This window comes from Drosophila novamexicana, unplaced genomic scaffold, assembly GCF_003285875.2.
Source record: "Drosophila novamexicana strain 15010-1031.04,08,12 unplaced genomic scaffold, DnovRS2.1 tig00004554-arrow-pilon, whole genome shotgun sequence".
NCBI lineage: Eukaryota > Metazoa > Arthropoda > Insecta > Diptera > Drosophilidae > Drosophila > Drosophila novamexicana.
Window position 1 is genome coordinate 4,926,663 of NW_020825051.1, and position 27,284 is coordinate 4,953,946.

General features: G+C 41.5%; 1 protein-coding gene across 9 annotated transcripts; it reads left to right on the forward strand.

Annotated features, from left to right (window-relative positions):
- The first annotated feature begins 977 nt into the window (after window positions 1-977).
- On the forward strand, window positions 978-27,186 carry LOC115769344 (anion exchange protein 3). Of its 9 annotated transcripts, none has more exons than XM_030714105.1 (15): window positions 978-1,378; window positions 9,811-10,090; window positions 19,518-19,662; window positions 19,718-19,985; window positions 20,049-20,178; window positions 20,346-20,372; window positions 20,475-20,636; window positions 20,699-20,941; window positions 21,011-21,151; window positions 22,057-22,275; window positions 23,293-23,490; window positions 23,549-25,266; window positions 25,327-25,521; window positions 25,590-25,818; window positions 25,890-27,186. In XM_030714105.1, exons 2-15 carry the CDS (start codon window positions 10,013-10,015, stop codon window positions 25,959-25,961), a joined length of 3,825 nt encoding a protein of 1,274 aa, XP_030569965.1. In that variant the 5' UTR covers window positions 978-1,378; window positions 9,811-10,012; the 3' UTR covers window positions 25,962-27,186. The 9 variants fall into 9 exon arrangements, with proteins under 9 accessions (XP_030569965.1, XP_030569964.1, XP_030569970.1 ...); XM_030714104.1 differs by having other exon boundaries at window positions 978-1,361; XM_030714106.1 differs by lacking the exon at window positions 978-1,378 and adding an exon at window positions 8,333-8,482.
- Window positions 27,187-27,284: the final 98 nt, after the last annotated feature.

Consider the following 27,284-nt stretch of genomic DNA (forward strand, 5'->3'; position numbering starts at 1 on the left):
TGTCAATTGCTGAACAAACAATGCGCCAATTCGAAACCCTTTTCCCAGGCGCATCCCTTAATGGTTGGAACAATGGGTGTCCATTAAGCGTATTATTGATAGATAAGCGCATTATTCAGATTGCATTCTGTGGCAGTTGCACCTGCAGCTGCACCATCAGCTGCTTGCCACAGTGCCACGGCGACTGAAACACACAGCGTATCCTCGATTTGCCTGACGAGTGCAGCTCAGCATAAACACTGGCAGCAAAGAGAGAGGGAGAGGGACACAGTAAGAGAGAGAGAGAGTGCGAGCAAAGAGTGCGCCGATCAACAACGAGGGTGGCTCTCGCAAGTAATGCTCGCTCTTTCGTACTCACGTGCTCTCCAAAATAGCCGTTGCATGCTTTCTGTATACCCTGTACTTGCATTGAATAAACAGAGTATAAGCAAGTTTCGAATTTAACATAAAAACTGTTCAATAAAACTAAGAAACGCTGACAAGCATTACAAATACGTTGGGGTACTCGTTATATAGATATAAGAAATTAATTTCCGAAGCGCATATTTTTCTACAACAATATGACGCATACGCGTAATCCTGCTGCAGGGTATGCTCAAGTCGACGATTAACATTGTTACATAAATAACGCTCTCGCTCTGTTTCAAAACGTGTTGTTGCCGTTCTTGTTGTTGTTGTATTTGTTGTTGCTGCTGCTGCTGTGTGTGCGATTGCTCTCTGTTTAAAAACGTGCTGCCGCAGGAACAGTAAATCATTACGCTCAGAAACGTGCGACCGGAAAGACAGCGTCGATCGACTCTTAATACTGCAAAGCCGTTCGCCCCAAGTTCAAGTTTGCCGAAAACGACGCGACGCGCGCGTTGTTGCTATCAAAGTCCTAAAAAGTATTAAAGAAAAAAAATCATTAAAAGTATAAAAAAAGAAATTGTAAAAGATATACGGACCGATATATACGTATATACGTCAGAAACGTTGTGTTGTTGTTGCTATTATTGTTGTGGCTGCTACTTCTGCCATTTTCTGTGTGTGTGTGTGTTTTGGTTTTCTTGTTTCGGCCGTTCCCGTTGCCGACATCTCCGATCGTCGTTTTGGTCGTCTGTCTGTTGCTTTTATCGACGCGTTTCTTTCGGAATGTTTTTTTTGCGTACATGTGACGCAGCCACAGCCGCCGCTGCCGCCGTCGCCGCCGCGATTTGTACGAAAAGCGATTTGTTTGTTGTGACATTCGCCCGGCCCGACCCCCGCCCGGCCCTTTTCCAGATCGGTCAATGAAGTTGTGCCGCACAGAGTGGAAAATTTCCAAAAGACAGAACTGAAGAGCAGCTGGTAAAATTGGCTGCAGAACATCATCAAAGTCGTAGGTAAAAGAGCTCTTAAAGTACGTGTCAATTATAATATTCATTTACGAATCGGCCTCTCTGGCTGCTATTTTTGTGCCAATTTTAAAAATTGGAATATTTTTGTTCAACTTTTCGACTTGTGGCTATGACGCTGAGTACAATTCAGAAATGTGTCAAACCCCAGACAAGCAATTTATGTACTGTCCTTGAAAGATCCAAAAACAAATGAAACATTTTAAATACAGTTAAATATCAGCTGACAATTAAGTGTTCAAAAACGCCTCTTGTTTTTATATTTTCTCTTTGCCAATTCCAGTTCCCTATAGCATATCATGTGCTGTTTCGTTTGATAACCAACAATTTTTATTTAAAAAAAAAATTAAATCCAAATAATTTGTGCCTGCATAATAGCTCACATGAAAACAAATCACGCTCGAAAATTCAGCATGTGATTACTCAATACAGCCACTCCGACTTACAGACTCTCTCCCGCTCTCTTTCCTTGTGACTCTTTAATTCTATCTCTTTAAAACTGGTTCTGCATAGTTTGGCCCATTCAGTATTTATTTCTTACATTTCTGTCATTTCATTTCATCTTTTTGTTTAACTGTTTAAAGCCAAGCAAACATAGTTTACGTTTTTCCTCTTTGCTCCTGCTCTGCTTCGGCCATCTCTCTCGCACGCTCATTCTCTTGCGCACTATGCTAAATTCGTCTGCTGTTTTATGCAAAATACTGTAACATTAGCAACAACAACTCTTTTGTGCCGCAGCGACGTGCACGTCGACGTCGACGTCAGCGTTATCAACACCGTTAAACTTTTGCAGCTCTTTAAGCTTTCGGACTGCACGTGAATTTCGCGGCTTGCAGCATTGTTGTTGTTGCTGCTGCTGCTGCTGCTGCTGTTGTTGTTACGACTGCGGCGGCATGCAAATTCAAGTGTTTGCTAGACGGGGCGCACCCTTTCTTGGCGTTGTCTCCCTTTGTTACACACACTCTCCCGTGCGTTCTCTCTCTCTCTCTTTCTATCCCTCTGCGGTTACAGCTGTGTGAGTAATGGCTCAATAATTTGGCTGCCTTAACCCATACACACGCACACAAACACCCACACACACAAGCACACGCCTTGCAGCCCTTTTGTGACCCTCTCACAACACAATGGTAACGAGAATTTGTTTATCTTGACTTGTGTGTAGTTTTTTTTTGTTCTTTGCTGATATTTAACCAAAATGTATCATGACGCCTAAAGTTGATTGTTGTTGTTATTGTTGCTGCTGTTGTTGTTGTTGCTGCAGTTTTGTTTACACAAGTTGTGGGCAGCTCATGTTTTGTTTCTCAGACTAGTATTTATTGTTCCTGTGCACGGTTCACGGAATTTGCAACGGCTGCAATTTAAAGTATGCGCGAGTGTATGTTATAACAAATGAGAGTGTGCCTCTTTGTGCCGGCCAGGTGGTGCTGGAGCGGGCGTGGTGGGGTGGTGGGGGGTGGTAGACATTTCAGTTAAGCATGAGTAAATGGTATACGTAATGCAATACTCATATATACTCATACTTAATACTCATGTGTTTAATACGAATACGAGATTTATTAGTTTATTTCCTTTGTAAACAATCAAAACTCTCTCGTTAACCTAGGCGCACAGTCGAAACAAACGCACATCAGCAAAATGCCTATTAATCATAACACAGTTCCTGAAATTTCTGAAACAATTACGAAAAGAGTAAAAGTGATTGGCGCATATTAAATTTCCTTCAGATAAAACTGTATCTGGCTGATGTAGCTATTAAGCAAGCGGTTCGGTTTTTTCCCCCGTTCTTCTTTTTAATCAAAGCTCGATAAGAACAAATACTTTATCACAAAACAATTAGTCATGGGCTCAATGGACGCAGCTCTTCTATGGCTTGTCTCCAGTGAACCCCTCCTAAAACAAAACATCAAGTTAAGATATTGTGCAATTTACGAAGTATTTCCTGAAATTATTAATCATATGCATGAAACACTGGAGAGTCATAGTTGTAGTTTATTTTTCCAATATTTTTTTTTTATAGATATATTTTGTCGGGGTTTCGGCCAGATCAGAAGCGTGAAATTCGCTTATCTTAAGGCAAGAAGAAGCATTGCGGGAATCAATATCGAAATAAACGTACTTTGACGAAGGTATTGATTACGCCGCATTTGCCGTTAGTCAGAGCCCGGTTCCGTCGATCGTCTGTCAGTTGTATCAGTTGGTCATTAGTCGGTCGCCAATAGTCCAATTAGAGTTCTCTGTTCTCCAATTGTTGTTGTTGTTGTTGTTGTTGTTAGTTTTGTTTATTTGCAGTTGGTTTGTCGAATCGCAATTGGTTTTTCATTCGAACACTCATGTGGTTGGCAAATCGTTCAAGCGTAAGGTTTTCTAAACGTACTTTTTTTTATGTTTATTTTTTTTTTATTGTTGTAGTTGTTGTTATTTTTTTATTTGATCACTTCGAGTGCAGTTAGCTGGCAAAGTGCTATGAACCCTTAGCCACATTCGCCTGTGCGGCCATAAATCCTTCATAAAGTCCAACAAGTATTTCCACTCAAGTGGAAATGGAAACTACTTTCAACTGCGACTGCGGCTAGGTCAACAACAATAAAGCACAATTCGATTGCATAATTTATGGAACAAGATTTGTGCAAGTGCGAGGATTGCTCGAGATATAGGCGAAGAGACATAGCATGACAACAATACGATTTGTGCATACGTATTGCCAATGAAATGCATATAAAACTTGGATTCAAAGCAGTTTATATAGGTTTTCACGGGAGAGCAAACATCTCTGCTAATATAGTACGCTACTGTTGAAAAGAGAGTTAATATCTGGATGACAATGAATGAATATAAAAGTTATACATTTCATTTAAAGGTTATTAGGTTTAATAGCTTTTAGAGCTCAACTTCATGGAATCATTTTTGTTTTTTAATATATAATATACATACTTACATACTATATGTACCTGTATATTATTACTTAGTTGGAGGTCGCTGGATATTTTAATAGGTAGTTAGAATATCTACCATGTCTACATATTTGTATAGATCTTTAAGCTTCCAACATTAGAGTGGCACGAGTCCAGATGTTTTGAAAAGACGCATTTTAATCTTCTAGCCGGAAATGATAAAGCGATTTACGACAGTTTAGTAATAAAATGATAAGCCAAGCAGAATATGCGAACTTTACGCACAGTGCCTGGCGCTATAGCGAGGGTGATGTCCAGATGCCTCATAATGAAAGAATTTCCAAGCATTTCCAAAGAATCATGTCAAATGAGAACTGAAAGAGAGCTAATGCACATAGAATAACTTATGAACATGCCAAACTATTCATCTAACTGCCCGCTAGCTTAAAGTACTCATTTGTATTCATCGTGCAGCACTTGTACTCGTTAGGTACTCGTTTGGCAGCCCTCGGGCCGACGACTCGTTTTGATTCTCCTTATACTTTGCGCTTGCTGATATGACGTGCTGTCTGGCGGGCAACAAAGTTCTTTTTTGGCAAACCGCAAATCAAATTTCGTCTAATCGCAGTTTTTTGTTTTGTTTTGTTTTGTTTTTCTACGAACAAGATTTAGGGCTATACTTGGACAATACCTTTCAAATTATGGATTATTATTATTTTGTATGTGAATAATATATGGGGCACACTTCAATACGAATAATTGCCCGGCGTCGACATTAATGCCCCAGTAGCTGGAGTAGATTATAATTCATGTGTTCTAAACTGACATTTTTACGGTGTCGTTTTTATTGCGGGTTTTTGGCGGTGCGCGAAACAGGAAATACGCTCCATGGCAGTGCAAACCCCTTTCTCTATTGCTCTCTCTCTCTCTCTCTCTCTCTCTCGCTCGCTCGCTTGAAGTGTATCAAGTTCAATGTCAGTTGCAGTTGCAGCGGCAGCTGCCTGCTGCAAACTGTTGCAAATTACAAACCGGTTCTTGGGTGGTGCACCCGGAGTCGGTCATGATCGGCAACTGCAACGATTGGAGTTGGCAGCTGTTTGAGCGGCACATATGTATATTAGCAAATGATCTATAGAACCGGCTGGATCTCGAGTTGTTTATCACTTCATTATTTCGACCGTTGATAAGGGCGAGCACGTGTCATATATCAAGATATGCCACTTGAAGTTCTGCCCAGGAATGCCAGCTGATAAGTCGATTATTAAAACTATAATTATGTTGCTATTTAATGTAATCAAACTAAGGTACTTAATTATAGCCCAAGCCCACTCCATGTCAGTGGAGCAGCCGATCATTTCTTACAATATCTAAAACCTTTGTCATAATATCGATAACTATCGATTTTGAGATATGTTTTTAAAAGAATCGCTTGCAAATTATGAGAGCTAAATACAAACTTGGTAAGTGGGCATAGATTAGGAATACTTCACTTTTTGGCTATCTTTTCTTCTATGCCTCCAAAATGAAAGAATTGATATGCAGGTAGAGTATGACATACTGTGTAAAGCGCTGAAAATTGCATAAAGATCGGACCTTAGGTACCGAAGTTGATCAAATATGCATTTCCCATACAGAGTGTGGGGCGAAAGGGAAAAGAAGCGCAGCCGCGAGTAAGTTTCTATAAAAGGAATCTGTAGATTAGGGTATTCTCTAGTCGGGCACTCCCAACTAGTACACTTCGACTTCACAAATAAAATTAATTTGGATAAATTTGTGTATAAAAGTAGTCTTGACTGACTCCGGACGCTGGGCCCAGGGTATTTTCTAGTCGGCCACACCCAAATAGGATATTTTTACTTCTGTTTTTATATAGTTTTCTTTGTCGCAAGTGCTATCAATTTGGCTACACGTCACATTATAGACAATTATTTGATGATCATTTGCGATTGGGCCAAATGCCATACATTACTGTCAATTGTTTAAATAAATTGTAAGGCATATCGCAGCACATCGATAAGGCGATCTCGATAATGGATGTCCACTGTACCGCTGTGATAAGACAGTCGCAGACAGCACCTAATGCCGAACACAAACAACAATTTAAATCAAAACTAAGCCAGACCCTTGAACGATCGATCGTTTGCGTCGTTTCGCTAATGAACCCATAAAATTGATCACCACGTTAATTTGGGCACTTCCCTCGGCTGCACGGCTCCTGCTCGGAATTGTTTTTGTTGTTTTTTTTTTTTGCTATTGTTTTTGAGTGAGTTTATTTGCTTTTAGTTTAAATTATAACACCTTTGCTTTATGGCCGCACTGTGCGGACGACTAGTCCGTTTGTTTGCTAAACCCATCCGCCCCGCCGTCTGGCCCTGTTTTTTTAAGTTGTCTCTAATTTTTGTTGTTGTTGTTAACATGCGCCTATTTTGTGGCTCTGTGCACCATAAAACGTGTAAATTATTTGCTACGTGCCACAAATTGGCCGAGAGGCAAAAAAAAAAAAAAATAAAGAAGAGAGTCACGCGATCGATTCGATCAGTTGAGCAAACTTATTAATAGAAAAAACACTTTAGGCTGTCTGCTCGGGTGATGTATTGCTGGAATATTTTTTAAATCGTCGACGCTTTGGGTTATGCCTTGATTTTGATCGAAAGTTCCCGGGTTGGCTTTGTTTTTGATCTATTCAAAGTAACGCGAATTATTTTGGATTTCATGTTTGATCTATAAAAAGTATCATAAATTATTTTGAATTTCATATTAATGTTTACTTTACTTGGGGATTTTTATAAATTTGTTGCTTTCAATTTCATCAGGTTTATAAAAACGAAGTAAATTATAATGTTAATTGAGCAAAGCTACAACATATCACGATTTTATTTAACGGATCTTAACTTATCTTGCGCAAGAAGTGCTGTGAGAAGAATCAGATTACATAACTAATATAATAGATAAGTACTTGGATAGTGATAGTTGTCCAAAAAAGCTGACCATATAGATCTGATGTGGATCTGAGAATCTATAAAGTGGGAAGTGATCTACTAGATAAAGTTAATTACAAATTTGATAAGTAATAGTATTACCAAAGAATATTTGTGAAAAATAGTCCAACATATTAACCCTTTCTTTTGTATTTGAGGATCGTTGGAGGGATTTACTTTAATTAGAATATATAATGTTATACTATATTACATAGTAATTCATATGTATTTACCCGAAACAGCTAAAAGAAATAATTGTCCAAAATGTATACAATTTCTTGTGGATTCTAGGATCTAGCAATAAATGATCTAGATAACATAAACAGAGAACGAAAATAAAGCTGCTAAAACTAATAATCCATATTAATATCCATTTCCTATGGCTCCCAAGTACTTAAGTACCTTAATCAACACTGAAATTTCATTCAAATTTCGAATGCTTTATAGAGTACACACAGTTAAGTGCCAGACGCAGCCATTCTTAAGCAAACGCTTTTCCGCTTCCTCTATTTGCGCAATTTATCAAGCGTGTCTCTTGGTTAATAACCACGGCCAAATCAGGCCACACGAGTTAATAACTAATGCGGTTCACAACACTGTTCTCAAGGTTAGCAAACACCAAAGTTATCCCTGCATGTGTGCGCCGTGTGTGTGTGTGTGTGTGTGTGTATGCGAGTGTGTGTATTCAAAAGCTCAAGTTTAATCCAGGGCCAACTTTAGACAAACACACATACGCACACTCGCACACACACACGCTCATCAATTTTATCGCAGGTAGACAAACAAAACGTTGGTCACATTTTTCTTGCATAACGCGAATTTGGCCAAAACGAAAATAAATCGCCTGGAATAGCTAAAACAACTACAGAGGCTATAGACCTGAGCCCTATCTAAGCACGAGACTCAGGTCGAACTATCTGCGCCCCAGTACACACCCCGCTAGACCCCCCTCCCCCTAACAGCCCGTGGCGGGGAGCAGCGTTCGGCGGGCGCTCGGCTCGGTTTCGGCTGTCAATTCTGTTCTGGGAGCCACATAAATCAGCGCCATCGCAACCGCAACAGGTTCACACGGCTTTCGTTTGTCATTGAGCGCGCCTCGCGTTGGCGTCTCTCGTATCTCGTATCGCGTATCGCGTATCCTATAGATACGTATCCCATAGATACGCCCACGTATCCGCGCCGTTTTTCGATAATTTAATTTGTGACTGTGCCAAAATTCGTTGAAACGCTGCTCGAAAAGGTGCCTACACGACTGTTTTTAAAGACCCGCCAGCACGCAGCTCCAGTGCTCAGTCCTATATTTATGAGCCACTCGAATCCATTCGCTCGCCTATTTAGATTAAGTTTTGCATTTGTCAGCTGCTCGTCAGTTGCTCGTTCGCTTTCCCCTGAGTCAGTCGCGCACATCACTCGGCGTTTAAAGTGTCGAAGTAATAGTTAATAATTAATAATACCAAAATAGTGCACACCGCGGCAGATATTAAGTGGCCCAGCCATATAGGTGAGGGCGCAGGACGAAGCCCCGACTAATTTGTGGATATCATATTGTCTTTATCGAAGGCCTAGCCAGTGCAAATAGTCCTTAAAAAAACAATAACAATAGCAAAAATATCTATTAATAATTAAATGAAGAATATAACATTAATTTTGAATTTTCACAAATAAAGAAAAGCGAGAGAAACTATAAGTATTCAAGTTTGCGGCCCCGATGAGTGTGTGGATGGAATATTATCATAGTCCTTGATATTGAAATATTAAAAATAATAACAATTAAAATAAAGAAAGATACAAATAGTAACTATAAATAGTATATAATGAGAGAAACTTTATACATATACATATATGGATATATATATATAAATATAATATTGTTTAGCCAAAGGCCGTGATATCCAGTGCAAATAGTAGCTCAAATATAAAAAAACAAAATATAATTATTAATAAATTAATAACAATAAAAATAATGCATTCATTAATATATAAAAGAGAGAGAAACTATATTTGTTTAGTGTTTGCTCCGTATTGAAAATATAAAAATATGCATAACAATCATAGTAAAACAAAGATAAAAATAGTTATTATTCATAAATAAATGAATAAGAGTGAGAGAAACTATATTTATTTGTTGCTCCCCCAAATTGGAGGCTTTAACGTCGCCATTAAATGGCGATCAATGGAAGCCGCCCGCAAACAGACCCAAGAGCTCGTCCAGACGCGACGCGTTCCAATGTTCAACACTCGCAATTGATCAAGCGCAAGTCGCGTGCTCGAGCTCCAGTCCCAGCCCCAGCCCCAGCCGCAGCCCCGGTCCCAGCTCCAGTCCCAATCCCTGCCTCCCTTTCCCTTGGTCGCGAGTTGTGCGTGTTGCTGGCATTTGACTTTAATTGAGTCGCAGCGCGCAATTTTATTGCTCGACTTTTTATGTTTTGTGTGTGTGTGTGTGTGTGTGTGTGTGTGTGAGTGCGTGTGTGCGTCTCAATTGGCCCACAGCTTAAGCAGGCAGAGTCATAACTTTATTCTTTATTAATGTAATTGCGTTCTAAGTGTATCCTCTGTCCACACTTGCAGCCCCTTCGGTCGGTCTACAGTCGGAAGCCTTTCGCACCGAATGCCGAGATTCTTGGAGCTGCCACAGTGGACGCGCCCAAACACACACAGCTCAATGCAACTGCGCCGGTACAGGCGTCTGCAAATCATCAAATAATAATCCGGCCATAGCCCAAAACCCCTAAGAAATCCTTAACGAGCTGTCAAAGGACACGGCGCCAAGATGAGCTTCAGTTCGGCCAGCGGCCGCGAGAACAATGTGCGCAAATTGTCCTTTTTGGGCTTCAATACCAAGAAAAAGGTGAGTCCCAAATGAAAAGTATTTATCTATATATATAAAATTTAATTAGCTAATGAAGCATAAGAGACAGTGGAAGTAAAGGCTAAAATTAAGTTGCAGGAATAAACCGAAGTCCTTTCATCTATAGCAGCTAAACATCGACTAGAGATCTTTGAGATATTCTATAAATATTTGATTAAGTGAGAAAAACCTTTAAGTAATTCCTGATGATATATCACTTAATTAACTAATGAAAGATCAGACAGTTGTATTAAAGATTAAAAAGCTTTCAATGAGTACAAAAATAGAATTCGAGTTTTTGTTGAAACGAGAAAGTTTGGATAGCTTCGACACGCCGAAGTTTTAATACCCTTGTAGACATTTGCCTTTTGCAGATATGAGAGAATGGTGCAGCTCGAAAATGCTGAGTTTGTGGAAAATATCTTCGACAAAACTTTCCTATAGCAGCTATATGATATAGAAGTTCGATGTTGATAAGATTTTGCATAAGTATGAGGATCACATTGCAACTAATAAATCCCGATCTTACAAAGTTTGAAGTCGATATCTTTAAGACTGAGAAACTAGTTCGCGTAGAAACATAATATGTTCTATAGGAAGATCATTTTCTCGTAGTCAATTCTCATTGCAAACTGCAAATACAATTTGCATATTTATGGCAACAACTTTCGCTACGATCACTGATCTACCAGAATTTATTATCAATTTATCAATCAGCCCCGGGGAGTGCACATAAAAATCGGCGTGAATGCGAGTTGTCTACGAGAAAAACCTACCCGAAATCGATTTGTCATATTCTGTCAACGGGCAACTTTGTGAGAAACGGTCTTGAGAATGCTTCCGAATGTTCAGTTAGTTCAGTTAAATATTTATATACATTATTTATGGGATCGTATTAGCTCTAATGCCCGGTAATTTTCCAGAAACAACATTTTTGCATAAATCGTTGAAAAAATCCGTTCAAATTCGAGTGTGCAAAAAATGTACTTTTATTTTATTTATTTTTTATCTGCCTGCTGAATTCGTTTTGGTTTGTTGCTGTTTATTTTTTGTGTTTTATTATTATTTTTATTTATTAGGTTTGATTTTTTTCTTCTTTTTTTTTTGCTGTACGCGCGGTTAATGTCAAGTAATTGTTATTGATTTTTTTTTGTTAATGTTGTTGTTGCTATCACAAAATTTTTACTTTTCTATACATTTCCGCGCTGGTTTAAGTTGTTGTTGTTGCTTTTGTTGTTGTTGTTGTCATGCCCGCCAGCCAGTCAGTGACACAATTTGGAAACCAGTTTCGCATTTTTTTGCGGATTTAAATCGAATCTCGACTTTGGTTTCAATTTCAATTTCAGTTACAGTTTCGCTTTCGTGTGCCAATACCCTAGAGACAGACTGGAAGAGGTCTGTATATGCGTGTGTGTGTGTGTGCGTGTGCGGGGATTTCGCATAATCACGTATTCATTCATTCAAAATGCCATACACGCCCCCCCCTCCCCCTTCCTTACCGCCCGTCCGTTCTCCACAAACCCGTTAGACGTTCACTTGGATGTATCTATAAACTAGACCAGACAAAAAGCGGGCGCATTACGTATACGCAGCGTGGCACACAGCAACGAGGGCGGCTTTAAGGCCAAAGCCAAACAACAACAGCAACAGCTAAGCACAAAGTGAGTGCAAAACAAAGCACAAAACAACAACAACAACAGCACATTTTTAATTGTGCGTCTAGAAACAGTTAACAAGTGAGGGGGTGGAAGGGGGGGGGGGGCGTGTGTGTGTGCGTTGCTCCGGAAGCTAGTTAGATTCAAAATGGACGGGTGGACAGGCAGAGAAGCGCGCACACACATGCGAACACACACATACACAGAGACACAGTCAACAACAGGAAATCAATATTCGTGGTCAAGGCTGCAACTGCAACTGCAATAATAATAAAGGCAACAAGCAGTTGCAACAACAACAACAACTACAACAACAAGAACAACAACTGTTGGCATTGGCATTGACCAGAAAGTGCTCGTAATGAAATCGTTGACACCTGAGCGAAAGCCGCGTTTGCTCTTGGCCATTAAGTTAATTGTCAAGGTAGCTAACGCCTCGCCTCGCCTCGTCTCGCCTTCGCTCCCGCCCCCGCCCCACGCCCCGTCAAGTAGGCAATGATTTAGGCATTCAACATTTCAATTATCCCGTTAGTTTTGCCCACGCAGTTCGCGCAGTGTCATAGAACTGAGTGCGATGAGTTACCTGTTATCAATTCGTAATTGCCGCAGACGGTCTCAGCACGCACATGCCACGCCCCTACCGCCAACGCCGCACAACACGCCCTAAACGGTGCACACTGGTTGCAAGACTATTGTAAATGGAGTTTTGGAAACAAATAGGAAAATGTTCAAAAGATTCTACAAATTTATTCATGGAGCCGCACTCTTGATTAGTTATTTTTAAAGAAAGCTTTTGAACACTTTTCGCATAGCAATTATTTAAAGAAATTTTTTTAAAAATTTCTGAATGAATTTCTAAGCTTAATTTTGCATTTAATTAATTTTTAATCAGAATATTTCCTTTGAAGAATCAAGTTTGTGTTGCATATTCGTGCGCATAAAGTGATTTCTAGCAAATTTCTGTATGCCTAGCAAATATTTGTTTTTCCAAATGTAGTTTTTAATTACTTTCCTTCTATACGTATTGTTTATTTTTGTTTTTTTTTTTCTTAATCAAACATGGAATATTTTTGTATTAGATTGCCTCTGCCTGAGTCCTTGTGCAACGAAGTGTTCATAATTCGAATATTTTTAGGGTAAAAGCGCAAGCTTTTTGGCTAAAGCTTTTGCCAGGCAGCGCGTCAGCTCAACACTCACAAACAACCATATTGACCTTGACCGTGTGCAAGGCTCGCCTTCGCACTCGCACATGCTCTCCCTCAGTCTCTCTCTGGCTCGCTCTCGCTTTCAGCTTTGCCCCGCTAGCTGCAAAAGCTTTTGGCACGTGTTAAGTATATGCAGCTGTGCGTAAATGCAGTCGCAGCGCTGCCAAAATGGCCAGCGAGCTTTAAGCGAAGCTTTTTTTTTTGGGGGCGCACGTAGAGTGCATTTGATTTACGTCAGCAGCAGTTGTAAAAGTTTCGGTCAGCGCCAGCGGCCGTGAGAACAGCTGTTTGCGCTGCAGCGACGCTGGCAGCGCAGCCATTAGCTGTTAACTATGCTACAGTTATACGCGCGCCTCCATTGTGCGCCTGCGCATGTAACATGTGTGCGACGCAGTGGCAGCGCTGGCAGCAGCAGCAGCAGCCACAGCCATAGTCACGACATTTGCTGGGAAGCCTTCCCAGACGCCACAACATTTTAAGGCTTGAGAGCGCGCGCTGCTCCTTCTCCACGCGTTTTTCATCTATTGTAGTGTGCGTGCGTGCGTGCGTGTGCGTGCGTGCCAGTGTGAGTGTGAGTGTGTGTGCTGTCTTGCGTCTTTTGCTAGTTGCTGCTGCAGTGAACTGTTAAGAAGCTCGCGGGTCAAAGTGCAACAGGCAGCCAGCCAGCCAGCAACTGTTACGAAAGTCCCAGCAACAACACGGAAAACGGAACTAATGAAAAATTCGCCTGCGGGCTGCAACTTTGTGAAAATTAAATGTGAGAACTTTGTCTCGTCTATTGAATAAATATTTGCAGTTTTCAAGATAAAACGAGCGCTGAATGTTTGATCTATAAAACTAGTGCACATTTATATTAGCACACACCCTTACACACCCACACACACTCACTCAAAATACCTGAAAAGTTTTCAAGAGCGCACAACCTTGAAAATTATTAAAAAATGTGCACAAAAACACGCACACAGATACACACACGAGCGCGCGCACACACACACACACACACACACAAGCTTATAGCTAGATATTTCGGATGAAATTCTAGCCAGGATTTTGGCACAACAAGTGAGCCAGCAGCCTGGCTACTTGGCCAGCTTCTATTCTATTTAACACACACTTACACACACACACATACACGCATACACACACAGTCGCTGCATGCCATTTCGGGCACTCACAATGTCATGTAATAAATAAAATGGGCGCAAGTAACGGCAACTGAGATACGGGGCGCGGTCATGGACGGCAGCATCTTTTATGGCTCATCTTTGCACACTTTTGCGGTCGTAACTGTAAAGCTGGAAATGTGGGTGCGCCTGTATGAGGGTGTTTGTTCGCGCGCGTGTGTGTGTGTGTGTGTGTGTGGGTACTTTTAATATATATTCGCATGCCCAGCATAATTCACACATCAGCTACCCAAGTGAAAACCAATCACAATTTCAGATTCGTACCCTCATGCTGCATGCCACACACACATACGCACACACGCATACATACAGGCAATACGTTGACCTTGAAGTATGCAACACTTTTCATACTATTACGAGAGCAACAAGAGCTATGTCGTATAGTATACAGACTATTGTCAGCTCAATTACATTATGTTTTAACGCCTTTTAGAGCACAAAGAACATTTTAACCTTTGCACGTGTCGATTGTTGACCGCCTCGGCACCCGCCCGTCCACTCGCCTGTCTCATGCCCTTCCTGTATTTCAGCAAGCATTTCCGCTGCGAAAATTCCCATCAAATTAACACACACACGCACACAAGTACACGCATAGGCAGTCGGGCAGATACAAACAAAGTGGAGCATCGTTAATTTGTGCAAACAATTTTAATAAACGAAATGGTTGGCCCCAAGGAGCCAAAGAATCGAAGAAAATTATGCGCAACGCATGGGATACATTTTTCCTTTTTCATTTTTATGTTTTTTTGTTTTTTGTGTACTTTTTCCGTTAGATGCCTTCAAGTCAAAAGTGAAATGTAAAGCTGAACGAGGTTGACTCAGGTCCTGAAATATTTTTGTTCTTCCTGCTTTTATGCTCTTTGAAATATTGGGTTCTTTATTTATATTAAGTTTTGGGATCGTAAATAATTCCATTCTAATTTTAAAATAAAGATATTACTAAGAATACTGTGTTAATTATTTTGCAAATAATAATTAATTGCTATGTAATTACTTTTTAATTACTATGTAATTACTTTTTAATTACTTTTTAAATTTGCAATTACTTAGCAAATACTATATATTTACTTTTTAATTAACTATGTAATTAGTTTTCAATCTTATTTATTTTGCTATTACCCTATAATTACTTTGCAATTACATCGTAATTAGTTTTAAACTTTTTAATCACTCTACTATAAATATTTAATTACTTTTCAAATTTGTAATTAATTTGCTGTAACTCCTTAATTACTTGTTAGTTCTGTGTTTTTACTCTGTTGTTTCTATCAGCAACTAGTCTTCTGTTTGAATCAACCTTTTACAGGGCATCACACAGTTACTATGTTTTCTTTTTAAATTTTCATCTGACTGTTTTTCGGCAGAACAAGCCGTTTTAAGAGGAAAATTTGTGCAAGTGGGAGGCGAAGGGAATGGTAGGAGGCGTGAGTGACTGGGAATGGCAATGTGCCGCTGACATGCCCGTGGACATGTCGTGGAAAGTGCCACGAAACTTGAGACGGAGGCGTTTTTATTGCAAGAGGTGATGAGAAGTTAAGCACGAACGGCTAAACTTGACTTGAAAACTTATTGGCCCCAGCTGCTTACATAACACCAGCAACAACAACAATGGCCAACACTCAAATCTGTTCAAGTTGTTTGCCACAATTTGATTCAATTTGGCTGACAGCATGCAACATGGCAACCAAAAAGTTGCCGCATAACTTGCTTATGACTTCTAAGTCACGTGCCGTTCGCTGTTTTCCGCTCTAAGTCGCTCCGTCCCGCTCCGCACCGCCCCGTCCCGTCCCGCCCCCTACTTGCCAGCTAACACTCGAATGTTGTCAAACCGCATCAGTAACATTCAACAAGGAACATGCCACACACATGACTAACTTTTTGAGCAGAAGACCAGCTAAATGCGAGTTCGTGCATCAAGTTCGCGCTTATTCGAGTATTTTTGAGTATTTACGCAATGCTGCACACCTGAGTGGGGACAAAAATAATACAGAAAAATACAATTTGAGTTTTTAGAAGTTTTTTTTTTTTGGGTCTGGGTTAAAGTTTTGTATCGAAAGATAATTGAAGTTCTTGCTCAACGGAAACTTGTTAATATGCGAAAGTTGTTCAGCTGAAAAACTTCAGTCAAACTTCGTCAAACGACCGAATTTAATGGGTATATGTATGTTATTGATGACTTCAAGAATTCAAGTGAGCCAGTTTTTCAGGCAACTGAACTAACTAGCATAACAAGCATTTTTTGTATCTAGTATGATATACCCTTATACCCTGCACCCATTTAAAAGGTGTAATGGGGTATATTGCTTTTGTGCATATGTATGTAACAGGCATATATAATTACCATATTTTATATCCATAATCAGAACGAGCTTTCGATAGTTTTTAGATATTTGTTCGCAAATATACAGATTATTTTGAACTATTTACATATCTCCCTTATTTCTCCCCATACTCTTCGCTGGTTGCAGGGTATCTCTTAGTCGTGCTCTCCCATCTTGAGCACTCTTACTCGCTATTCAATATTTTGGTACAAAGCTTTCAGGCAGAATATTCTCATAATTTCTATATTCGGCATTCGGTATATTGTTTCTTATTTCATTTAAATGTTATGTCATGTTATTATTATATTCTTTAAGGAAAATGTGACTTTTTGAAAATATTTTCGAATTTATTTAAATATTTCGTGGTCAATGTTGAAAGAGTTGATGTACTGTCAAAATGTTGTCAAGTCTATTTTTGAACTAAACTTTCACCAAAAGTATTCAAAGTCAACAAGTGAAATGTATATTAAATAGGTTCTCAAGAGATTTGCGTATTTCGGGCCGTTGCAAACCTTTGTTGTTGTTGTTTTTGTTGTTGTTGTTCTTTTTGTTGTTGTTGTAGCTCGAGCAAGTTGCGTTGTTGTCTGAAACAACGTCGGCATTTTCATATTAATTTAGCAAAACGCAAAGCAAACAGCAGCAAACGAAAATTGACAGCTCAGACAGCTGTGGGCGGGGCAATGGGCGTTTGGGGCGTGGGTGTGGGTATGTAGGCGTTGCAGACACACACACTCACACACACACGCACACACACCATCGATTATTTTGATAAGCGACGCTGACATTGCTGCACAGTTCGTTTAGGTAAAGTGCTCGCTCCACCTGTGCGCTATCAGCAATGGGCGCTTGATTGGGTGGGTGGTTATTGGGTTGATTTTAGTTTAGTACTTGCTGCTAACTCATAACGGTTAACTCATAATGATGGCCTTGGCTAATGCCTGCATGATAAGAAACTTTTCGTGCGGCTCTCCGCCTGGCTGTCCGCCTGTTTGTCTGTCTGTCTAATCACAAATGGCAAAAACATCAACATCATTATGATCAATATCATTACCAATAACATCGTAATTAACATCGTTTTCATCATTACAATATTCATATGTGCCTCGCGCTCCTTTGCCGCGTTTCGCTCTTATCGATTAATTAACGTAACGGGGCGCGTTACGCTTTGACTTATCACACACACACACACTCGCAAACACACCCTCACACACACACACACACACACACACACACAGCTGGACAGGCAGGACACATATTTGATATTCCCACGTGCCTGCTCTCAGCGTTATTAAATTGCTATTTATAAACTCGGAACCTAACTGAATCGAACTGAAACTCGGCTTTTGCTTTTCCCATTTGTTTTCCAGTCTATTGTTTTCCTTTTATATTTTCTTTTTCATATTTTTTTGTTACGCTTATCCCGCACGCTTATCAGCTACGCAATTGTCAGGAATATGTAGGACGACATCATAAAGTTATTAGGCAAATTTAGCAGAAAATATTGTGCGCGAGGTAAATTTAGAGGGCTGTAAATTTGGAGGCGTGGCTGCGGCAGTTGTGGCTGGCAGAAGGAGGCGGCACACAGACGCAGCCGCATAAAGTTAATTTCATACTCATTTTCATTTATGTGTGTGTGCTTAGGATAAGATGGATTTCATGTTGAGCCCAGGCAAACAGCCATAAAGTCGTTGTATTCAGCGCCAGGACAAACACGTGGAAAACAAGCTCTTTAAACAGGTAGCTAATGGCGCATAATCTAATTTGGCTGAGCTTAGACTTTGACGAACGAATTTACATATGTCATACTAGATGCACCTGGGCAGGGACTGTGCCTTGAATTAAACAGAAACTTTAAGGATATTGTTAAAACTTCTGAAGGAAATGTCGCTAAATAGCTAATAATGTGCCCCATTCTATATTATTTATTTAGATTTTCTTTTCTCAATTATAAGTATTAGTTTCAGTTAATATGAACCCAACTATTTTTAAATGCAATGACTGCTGAGACATACTAGATGAAATTCCAATTTGAATCCTCATAGTCATATTTCGTTTTAATATGTCTGGCTATTCGTCCGACTATCCATCTGTCCGCCTCTCTGATCTCTTAGAAGTCTTATATATAAAACTACATCTTAATATATATAATAAATATAAAAATATATATTATATGTATAGAGTAATATCTGAAGAATTTATACTTATATGTATGTATATAGATATAAAGTCTATAGTTTAAACTCGATTATATTGACTATTTGAGGTTCACAACGCAACATTTTGACATCTTTAGCCTTCGCACTGATTTGAAATAGACTAGAATTCTATTTTCAAGCTTGATTGATATGCATTGAAAAACAGAGCAAGTATTTCGCAAACAACTTCAGCAACAAGAATAACTGCACACAGAAAAAAAAGAAAATAATAAAGAAATGAAAAAAAAAATAGCATCGATTTGAAAGAGCGTCAATCAATGCCTTCGTCACTATGAAAATCAATTGATTTCGATTAAAAACAATTAACATAAACGCCATTAAATATGCTTACAAAGAGATGATGGTACGATCCAACGATATCAACAATCAACGATTGTATGATATATGATGGAAATATATTTAAGTGTTCTGGTGCGTGATCGCTGGGGAATGCTTGGAGCAAGGGGCTTTTGGGGGGCGGAGATCGAAGATCGACACTTGATGATGAATTCGCGGCCTGTGTCTGCAACTCTGTGGCAAGAGGCAGAGTTGGGTCAATATTTACAGAATTATATTTACACATGACAAGGCGACGACGACGATGACGACGTCCCGCGCCAGCTACAACAACAACAACAATAAAAACAACAATAAGAACAACTATAATAACTATAATAACAACAATGGGCTGCGTGATGCTGAATGTTGTCGCCGTCGAGTCACATGACTGTTTTTTCTTATAGATTTTTAATTGAAAAGTATTTTGTTGTCTTGAGTCACATAACGTGACCAGTAAATATATATATATAGAGAAACTATATTGACTATATTGAGTAACCCATATGCAATTCCCATTTACATTTGCAGTCCGGCAATGAGGATCCCGATGAAGTGCTGCTGGACTCGGAAATGGACAAGGTCTTTGCCGGCTCAAGTGCGCGCAAAGAAAAGTTCGATGTAAACACGTTCCAGGACAACAGCCAGCAGCCGATTGGTTCGCGGAAAAAGAGCAGTGAGTACCCCTACCTTAATTCAATATATCTTGTCCTAATCATGGCTATTCGCAGTACGCACAAATGATCTGAACATTGAGGAAGACTCGGAATACGAGAGCCAAACTGAACCATTGAATAATGCACAAAACTATGATGATATACCCGAAGATTTTCCGCTAGTCTCCGAGCGTGCTGGACACGGCGATCACTCGGACAATTCGGCTGACGAGAAGCACGTCCAGTTCGGTGATGCCAAGAAGAAAATTGTCATCACACCGCCCAGTTTGAGCTATGATGAACAGCCCACGGACCAATCGCACGAACGTAAACGCAGAAAAAGGTTTGGCACAGACACAGCTACAACTCGAATTCGATTCTAGACTAATCTCTATAATATTTACAGCCGCCATCAGTATTATAGACAACGTAAATTCTCACATCAGGACAGCGTGGAACCCAAAAAGACACTCGAGGAGAACGGTGATGCAGGTGCGCGTAGGATCTCTGTGCAGCCTGAGGACACGGCATTGGAGGTAGGCCAGCCGTAACTCTAGCTAGTTGTCCAAACCAATATTCTCTTAACTAACCTTGACCACGGTTTTAGTCAACCAATTGAAAACTAAACCAGTCAAATACCTTTCGTTACCATTGCTTTTCTTGCTGCCAACTATGCTCGGATTCACATCCAACTACTATATAGACAAATGCCGAAACGCCGGCCACACAGGTTGATCACAGACCCCAACTGAATGCCCTTAACCTTTTGAACCCCGATTTTTTGTTGGTGCACCCGACTAAAATGACCTTTTTGTTGTTTCTCCCTGCACAGGAAGCTGATCTCAATGAGCTGAGATCACATCGTTCGGATGATCCGCGCGCCCTGCGACGCCACAAGATACATCATTCATCCATTAAGCTACGCGAATTGCCGCAGATAACAATTTCACCGTTTCAAAAACAACGGCCCGAGGTCGATCACAGTCCACATGAGGTAAATATTGATCATGCAAACTTTTAAATAGGCCACATTTAAAGCTGTTGTATTCGTTGTAGATCTTCGTGCAGCTGGATGAGCTCACGGGCGTGGGCGATGATCGCGAGTGGAAGGAGACTGCGCGCTGGATTAAATATGAGGAGGATGTGGAGGAGGGCTCCGATCGCTGGGGCAAACCGCATGTTGCCTCTCTCTCATTCCACTCGCTGCTCAATTTGCGTCGCTGCCTGGAAACGGGCGTTGTCCTGCTGGACCTCAATGAAAAGGATTTGCCCGCCGTTGCGTATCGTGTTGTCGAGCAGGTAAACTAGCCTAGATCTCTCTCGTTTACTCTCTCTCTCAACTTGGTGTTATCTTGTTGCACTTTGCAGATGGTGGTCGATGATCTTATCAATATCAATGACAAGCCTTCGGTTATGCGATCGCTGCTGTTGCGCCATCGCCACGTGAATGAGCACCAGGGCGTGCTGCCCTTCACCAAGCGCAAGTACAACAGCTACACAAGTCTGCAGGTAAGACAACGATCCACAGCGATCCTTAGGGATCCTTATTGATCCTCAGGGTTCCTCCGTTGTCCTCTGTGATACTCTGTGATCCTTAGCGATCTTCTGTGAAACTCTGTGATCCACACCGATCCACAGCGATCCTCAGCGATCTTCAGGGATCCTCTGTGATACTCTGTGATCCTCAGTGATCCTTTGTGATACTTTGTGATTCAGAGCGATCCACAGCGATCCTCAGTGATCCTCAGTGATCCTCTGCGGAACTCTGTGATACTCTGTGATCCTCTGTGATACTTTGTGATTCACAGCGATCCACAGCGATCCTCTGTGATCCTCGGTGATCCACAGTGATCGTCAGTGATCTACATATATAATTCACTCACATTTAACAACCTGCATTTATTCAGTGCGTGTCCTGTAATCGCTATAAATTGGCTTTAATGTGTTTCAAAATTTGTTAATCATTGATCGTTGATCGTGTTCATTATATGCTCTTGTCTATTTCTGCATAAATGCGCCCATAACTGTGCTACATTTCATCAACCACACACCAATCGTACACCAACAACTACTACAACAACAACAATAACAACAACACCAACAGCATCTAATACCCAAATCGGTAATGAACGGCTTTTGTATATAGACATATATACTATACATGATGTATATATAAATATATATCTAGCATCTATAGTTAACAGACATTCTTATCAAGCTGCTTTTGTCCTGTGTTTCTTTGTTCTGACTCTTCTTTTATTTCGTTTCTGCGACTCTTTTGTTTGCCCATTTTCGTATAAATACCACTGTATATATATTTATATATATGTATATGTATATATATATAAAAATGTGTATATATATATCTGAACACTGAACACACTTTGTCTCACAATTGCGCACCACACCAAAAGCTACTTTGGATGGGCGCCGAGGCCTCACAGCAGCTGCAACAACAACAGCAACAACAACAACAGCAACAACTACAACAACAACAACAGCTACAACAATACCTACAACGATCTGCCAAGGCGAGACGCAGCATCTGTGTGACCTCCAGTGCGCCGCCAGCGGCAATGCTCAATCTGGGCGCCATAGATCATCGACGACACTCGACGACATCGTATCTGGGTGTAATAAGTTTAAAGACCTATTTGACAAACAAAAATAAACCCCCTATGCAACAGATCAGGGAATGAAACTGACGAACTGGAATTGCAGCAACAAGCAACAGCTCTTGTCGGCATGCCGCAGACGAAATATCCTTGCAGATATTGTTGTATATATACCATACTTAGTACTCTACTTTACATCCGATCGATAGCAGCTATGTCGTACAGTTGAAGATAGATAGACAGATGGATAGATAGAGAGAGTTGGGAGAGTGGTAAGACTCGTGATTGATGAGTTTGATATATTAAAAAGCTAAGATATTTTTTGGAAAGGAGTTCAATTCTGGATCGATTTTTCCCACTAGGATATGGTGATGCTCATAGGAAAAATGAACAACAAAGGAGTTTATTAAAGTTGAGATACCGTGAAAAACAAGATGTAAGAAATGAAACCTCTACCGACCGATCCTATGTCAAGTATTAGATAAAGTGGTTCCACTTAAAGATACAACATTTTCTTAAGACATCCTTTAAACTAAAGGAATAGACTAGACGGACATGACTTTATTGACCCGGCTAGTGATACAGGGATCAAGAATAATATGATAACTCCATGCAAGGGTATCCAAAGTTGTTACGGTTTCATTCCCTGCCCGCCGCTAAAGTGCTTTAGAAATCGAGCCGTTTCTTTTTAGCCCACCTAGCCCACCTAGCCACCACGTAGCCACTCCCCTCTCTTAGATAGATCCACTTTAAATGCTCTCCAACTCCACGATTGGCAAGTTCTCAATTGTGTGTTGTTTATTTACCAACTTACTCGTAAGTTAGCCTGTCCTTAACCTCAAAAACGTTACCTCAAAATGCACCCAAAAAAAAAATAAAGAAAAAATAATTTAAAATTAAAAAAACAAGAATCAGCCTTTAACCCTTAAGTGCACGCCTGTTAAATGTTCTGCATGTTGTGCTTGTTGTCTAACGTTAATACCCAGTGTACATCGCCTGAAGGTGCCTCGATACTAAGCTCCATCCTCTCCACAGAACCTCTCGGGCGGCACCGATGACAAGAAGATCAAGATCATGCCGGCCAGCGAGATTGGGGGCAGCAAGCGCAGCAATGAGCTTAAGATTGACATGAAGGACGACATGTACTCTTCCTCGCAGGAGGACCTCAAGAAGCTGCAAAATGATACCATACTCAAGCGCATACCCGCTGGCGCTGAGGCGACCACAGTACTGGTAAGTCTGCACACGGGAGGATCCATATGGAGGATTTAATTGATCTTCGCTTCGCCAGGTGGGTGCCGTCGAGTTCCTGGAACAGCCGACAATTGCCTTTGTCCGTCTCTCGGAGGGCGTGCTTATGCCCACGCTGACGGAGGTGCCGGTGCCGGTGCGCTTCATGTTCGTGCTGCTGGGACCGCGCAATTTTGACCTGGACTACCATGAGGTGGGTCGCTCCATCTCCACGCTCATGGCCAACGAGCACTTCCATGCCATTGCCTACAAGGCGGACGATCGCCGGGATTTGCTGTCGGCCATCAATGAGTTTCTGGATGACTCGATTGTGTTGCCGCCGGGCAACTGGGATCGTCACGATCTGCTGCCCTTTGACGAGCTGAAGGCCAAGAAAGACTGGATACGCACGCGCAAGATCAAGGCGCTGCAGGTGAAGCGCGACAGCGAAATGATCAAAATCGGTCGCGACGAGGAGAAAGTGCTGCTGGAGAAACAAGCGCTTGGTGCCATCACCGGGCCCGGCGGCCCGGGCGGCGATGGCGGCGACGATGATGACGACGATGGCAAAAAGAAGAAGCCCAGTCCCATGGACAAAACACATCGGCTGTGGGGCGGCCTTCGCAACGACCTCAAGCGCCGCATGCCCATGTACAAGAGCGATATACTCGATGGACTCAACACGGAAACACTGGCGGCGACCATCTTCATGTACTTTGCCTGCCTATCGACGGCCATCACATTCGGCGGCCTGGCCTCGGCCAAGACGGACAGCTGGATTGGCATCTCCGAGACGCTGGTGGCGTGCTCCTTTGTTGGCATTGTCTTCCACTGCTTGTCCTGCCAGCCGCTGGTCATCATTGGCACCACCGGACCGCTGCTGCTCTTCGATGAGGCGCTGATGGTCTTCTGCACGGAGAACAATTTTGATTTCCTGTCGCTGCGCGTCTACGTGGGCATCTGGCTGATCATTATAGCGCTGTGCGTGTCCGCCTTTGAGGGCAGCGTCTATGTGCGTTTGCTGACACGCTTCACCCAGGAGATTTTCTCGGCTCTGATCACGCTCATTTACATTGTGGAGACCATGATGAAGCTTGTGTCCATTTACAAGCTCAATCCGCTGCTGGCCGACTACAATCTGCCGCCGCCAACGCTGGTTGAGCACGAGAGCGCCACAAATGCCACAAATTTCAATATGAGCGTCAGCCTGTTGAATGCCAGCACCACGCTGGCACCTCCGACGCCCAAGTTGCCCATCAATCAGCCAAATACGGCGCTCTTCTGCACCATACTCACGCTGGCGACCTTTGTGGTCGCCTACTATCTGAAACTGTTTCGCAATTCGCATTTCCTGGGCCGCAATGCGCGGCGGGCTCTTGGCGATTTTGGTGTGCCCATTTCCATAGCCATATTCGTGCTGGTCGATTATCTGGTGCCGTCGGTATATACCGAGAAGCTGGTGGTGCCCGAGGGCCTGTCGCCCAGCGATCCGACGAAACGCGGCTGGTTCATTGGCTTCAACACATTCGAGACCTGGGTACCGTTTGCCTGTGTGGTGCCCGCCCTGCTTGTCTATATACTGATCTTCATGGAGTCACAGATATCCGAGCTGATTGTGGACAAGCCGGAGCGCGGCCTGAAGAAGGGCTCCGGCCTGCACTGGGACATTGTGCTGCTCTGCCTGCTGAACACCTTCTGTGGCCTCTTTGGCATGCCCTGGCATTGTGCGGCCACAGTGCGCTCCGTAACCCATGTCTCCTCCGTCACGGTGATGTCACGGTGCGTTAACTTGCCTCTTCTCCTTCTTAGGCTTTAACTATTTTGCTTGGATCCTTGCAGCACACACGCACCTGGTGAATCGCCGCGTATTATCGATGTGAAGGAACAGCGCTTGTCCGGCTTCTTTGTGTGCGTCATGATTGGGCTATCGGTGTTGATGTCGCCACTGCTGCGTCTCATACCCATGGCCGTGCTCTTTGGCGTCTTTCTCTACATGGGCGTGGCATCCATGAGCGGCGTCCAGCTCTTTGAACGGTTAGCTAAAGCGTAAAACATATACATTCTCCACATTCAACTGATCTGTTCGCGTTCCTTCTATATAGCATACGATTGTACTTCATGCCGGTCAAGCATTATCCGCCCACAAACTATGTGAAGCGTGTGCGGCCCTGGAAGCTGCATCTGTTTACCACCATACAGGTGCTCTGCCTGGCAGTGTTATGGGCGGTCAAGTCATCTAAATTCTCGCTGGCCTTCCCGTTCTTCCTTATACTCATGGTGCCCATACGTCAGCAAATGGCATCGCTCTATAAGCCGGAGGAATTGCAAGCGGTAAAGCCTCCATTCGTATTGCCTTCTAGAATTGAGGATTAATCAAAATATTGATTTCTCATTTCGCACAGTTGGATGGCAGCGAGGCGAAGAACGACGAGGATGAGCCCGATTTCTACGAGCAGACCAACCTGCCTGCCTAGGGGCTGAGCAGCAGCAGCAACTGGAGTTGGGTAATAGCCAGGCTCAGTTTTAGGCCAAATTTAATTAGTTCTTTAATAAGTATTCAAAGTATTAAAGCCAAGCCGCGTTCCCATAATACAAAAACCAACAAAATCAAGAAAATACATACGTATGACGAAATTCTGGTGATCGTGTTAACGAACTACCTGCATTAGTATTTAGAGAGAAGGATTGTATAGCCTAAAGTAAAACACACACACCTGAATACCTATTAGATTGTAAGGGTTGCAGCTGGCCGCAGACATCTTTTGATTAGGGCCCGGTCGGAGAGGAGGAGTGCCGAGAACTCAAGAGCAGGAGGAAACGTTGTACCTAAAATGAAACATGACATGGTAGGGCAAATATGCCACATATTTTGCTAAGAACAAAAGAATAGAGTATTCGTAATTCCCTACCGATAAACGATAACCGATAACCGATAACAGATGACCGATTATTTGTTCGATTCAGTTCAAACAAGGAAAAGACTCCACTTCGTTAGGCATTAGGTGTGCACTTTGGACCCTCATTAAGAATGCCTTATGACAAGATGTTTGCTTAGTGAAAAATATTTATGAAAACAAAGGAAAACTTTGCATCACACAAACACACACAAAAATATATTTATTTGGTTTTTCTCGTTGATTATTTTCTCGTCTTGCGCGTATTATTAGCAATAAATATTTTGCATATACATATATTACATACATATATATACAAACATATATATTTACAATAATAAACTCGGTTTAGTCTCATCGAAAGAGCAATGAACATGAAGAAGCATTCTTAGAAACAAAATTATAAACTATTTAGCTTCAACTGGCGTAGTGATAATTAGTGTCAAACACACACACACACACAAACAAATCCCAAAATCCCACAACTAAACAAAACAAAAAAAAAAAAGGAATTAAAATTTAAAGACAAAGCAAATGAGAAAAGAAATGTTCGCGTACTTCGCTAAGCGCACACTTTTAAAGTGAATGCTCCGTTGTGACGTAGCCGCTGTAAGTTTTGCCTTTTTTTTGAAACAACCTATTGTATACTTATTATCTTATTAGTCGTAATCATCCAATATATATGCATTCGGAGCGAGCGCCGCTGCGAGCCTAAACTATTTTTATGTAACTTGCATGTACTTGTACTCGTACGATACTTAATCATAAGTAGTTGTTGTCTAGTTTGTTTTATTCAAATTCAAATAAAATACAAAATTATATCAAAATGCAATTCGTTTTATTTGCACAAAGAATGGACAACTGTGTAATAAGGTTTTATAAAAATCTAAAATACTCAGCGTG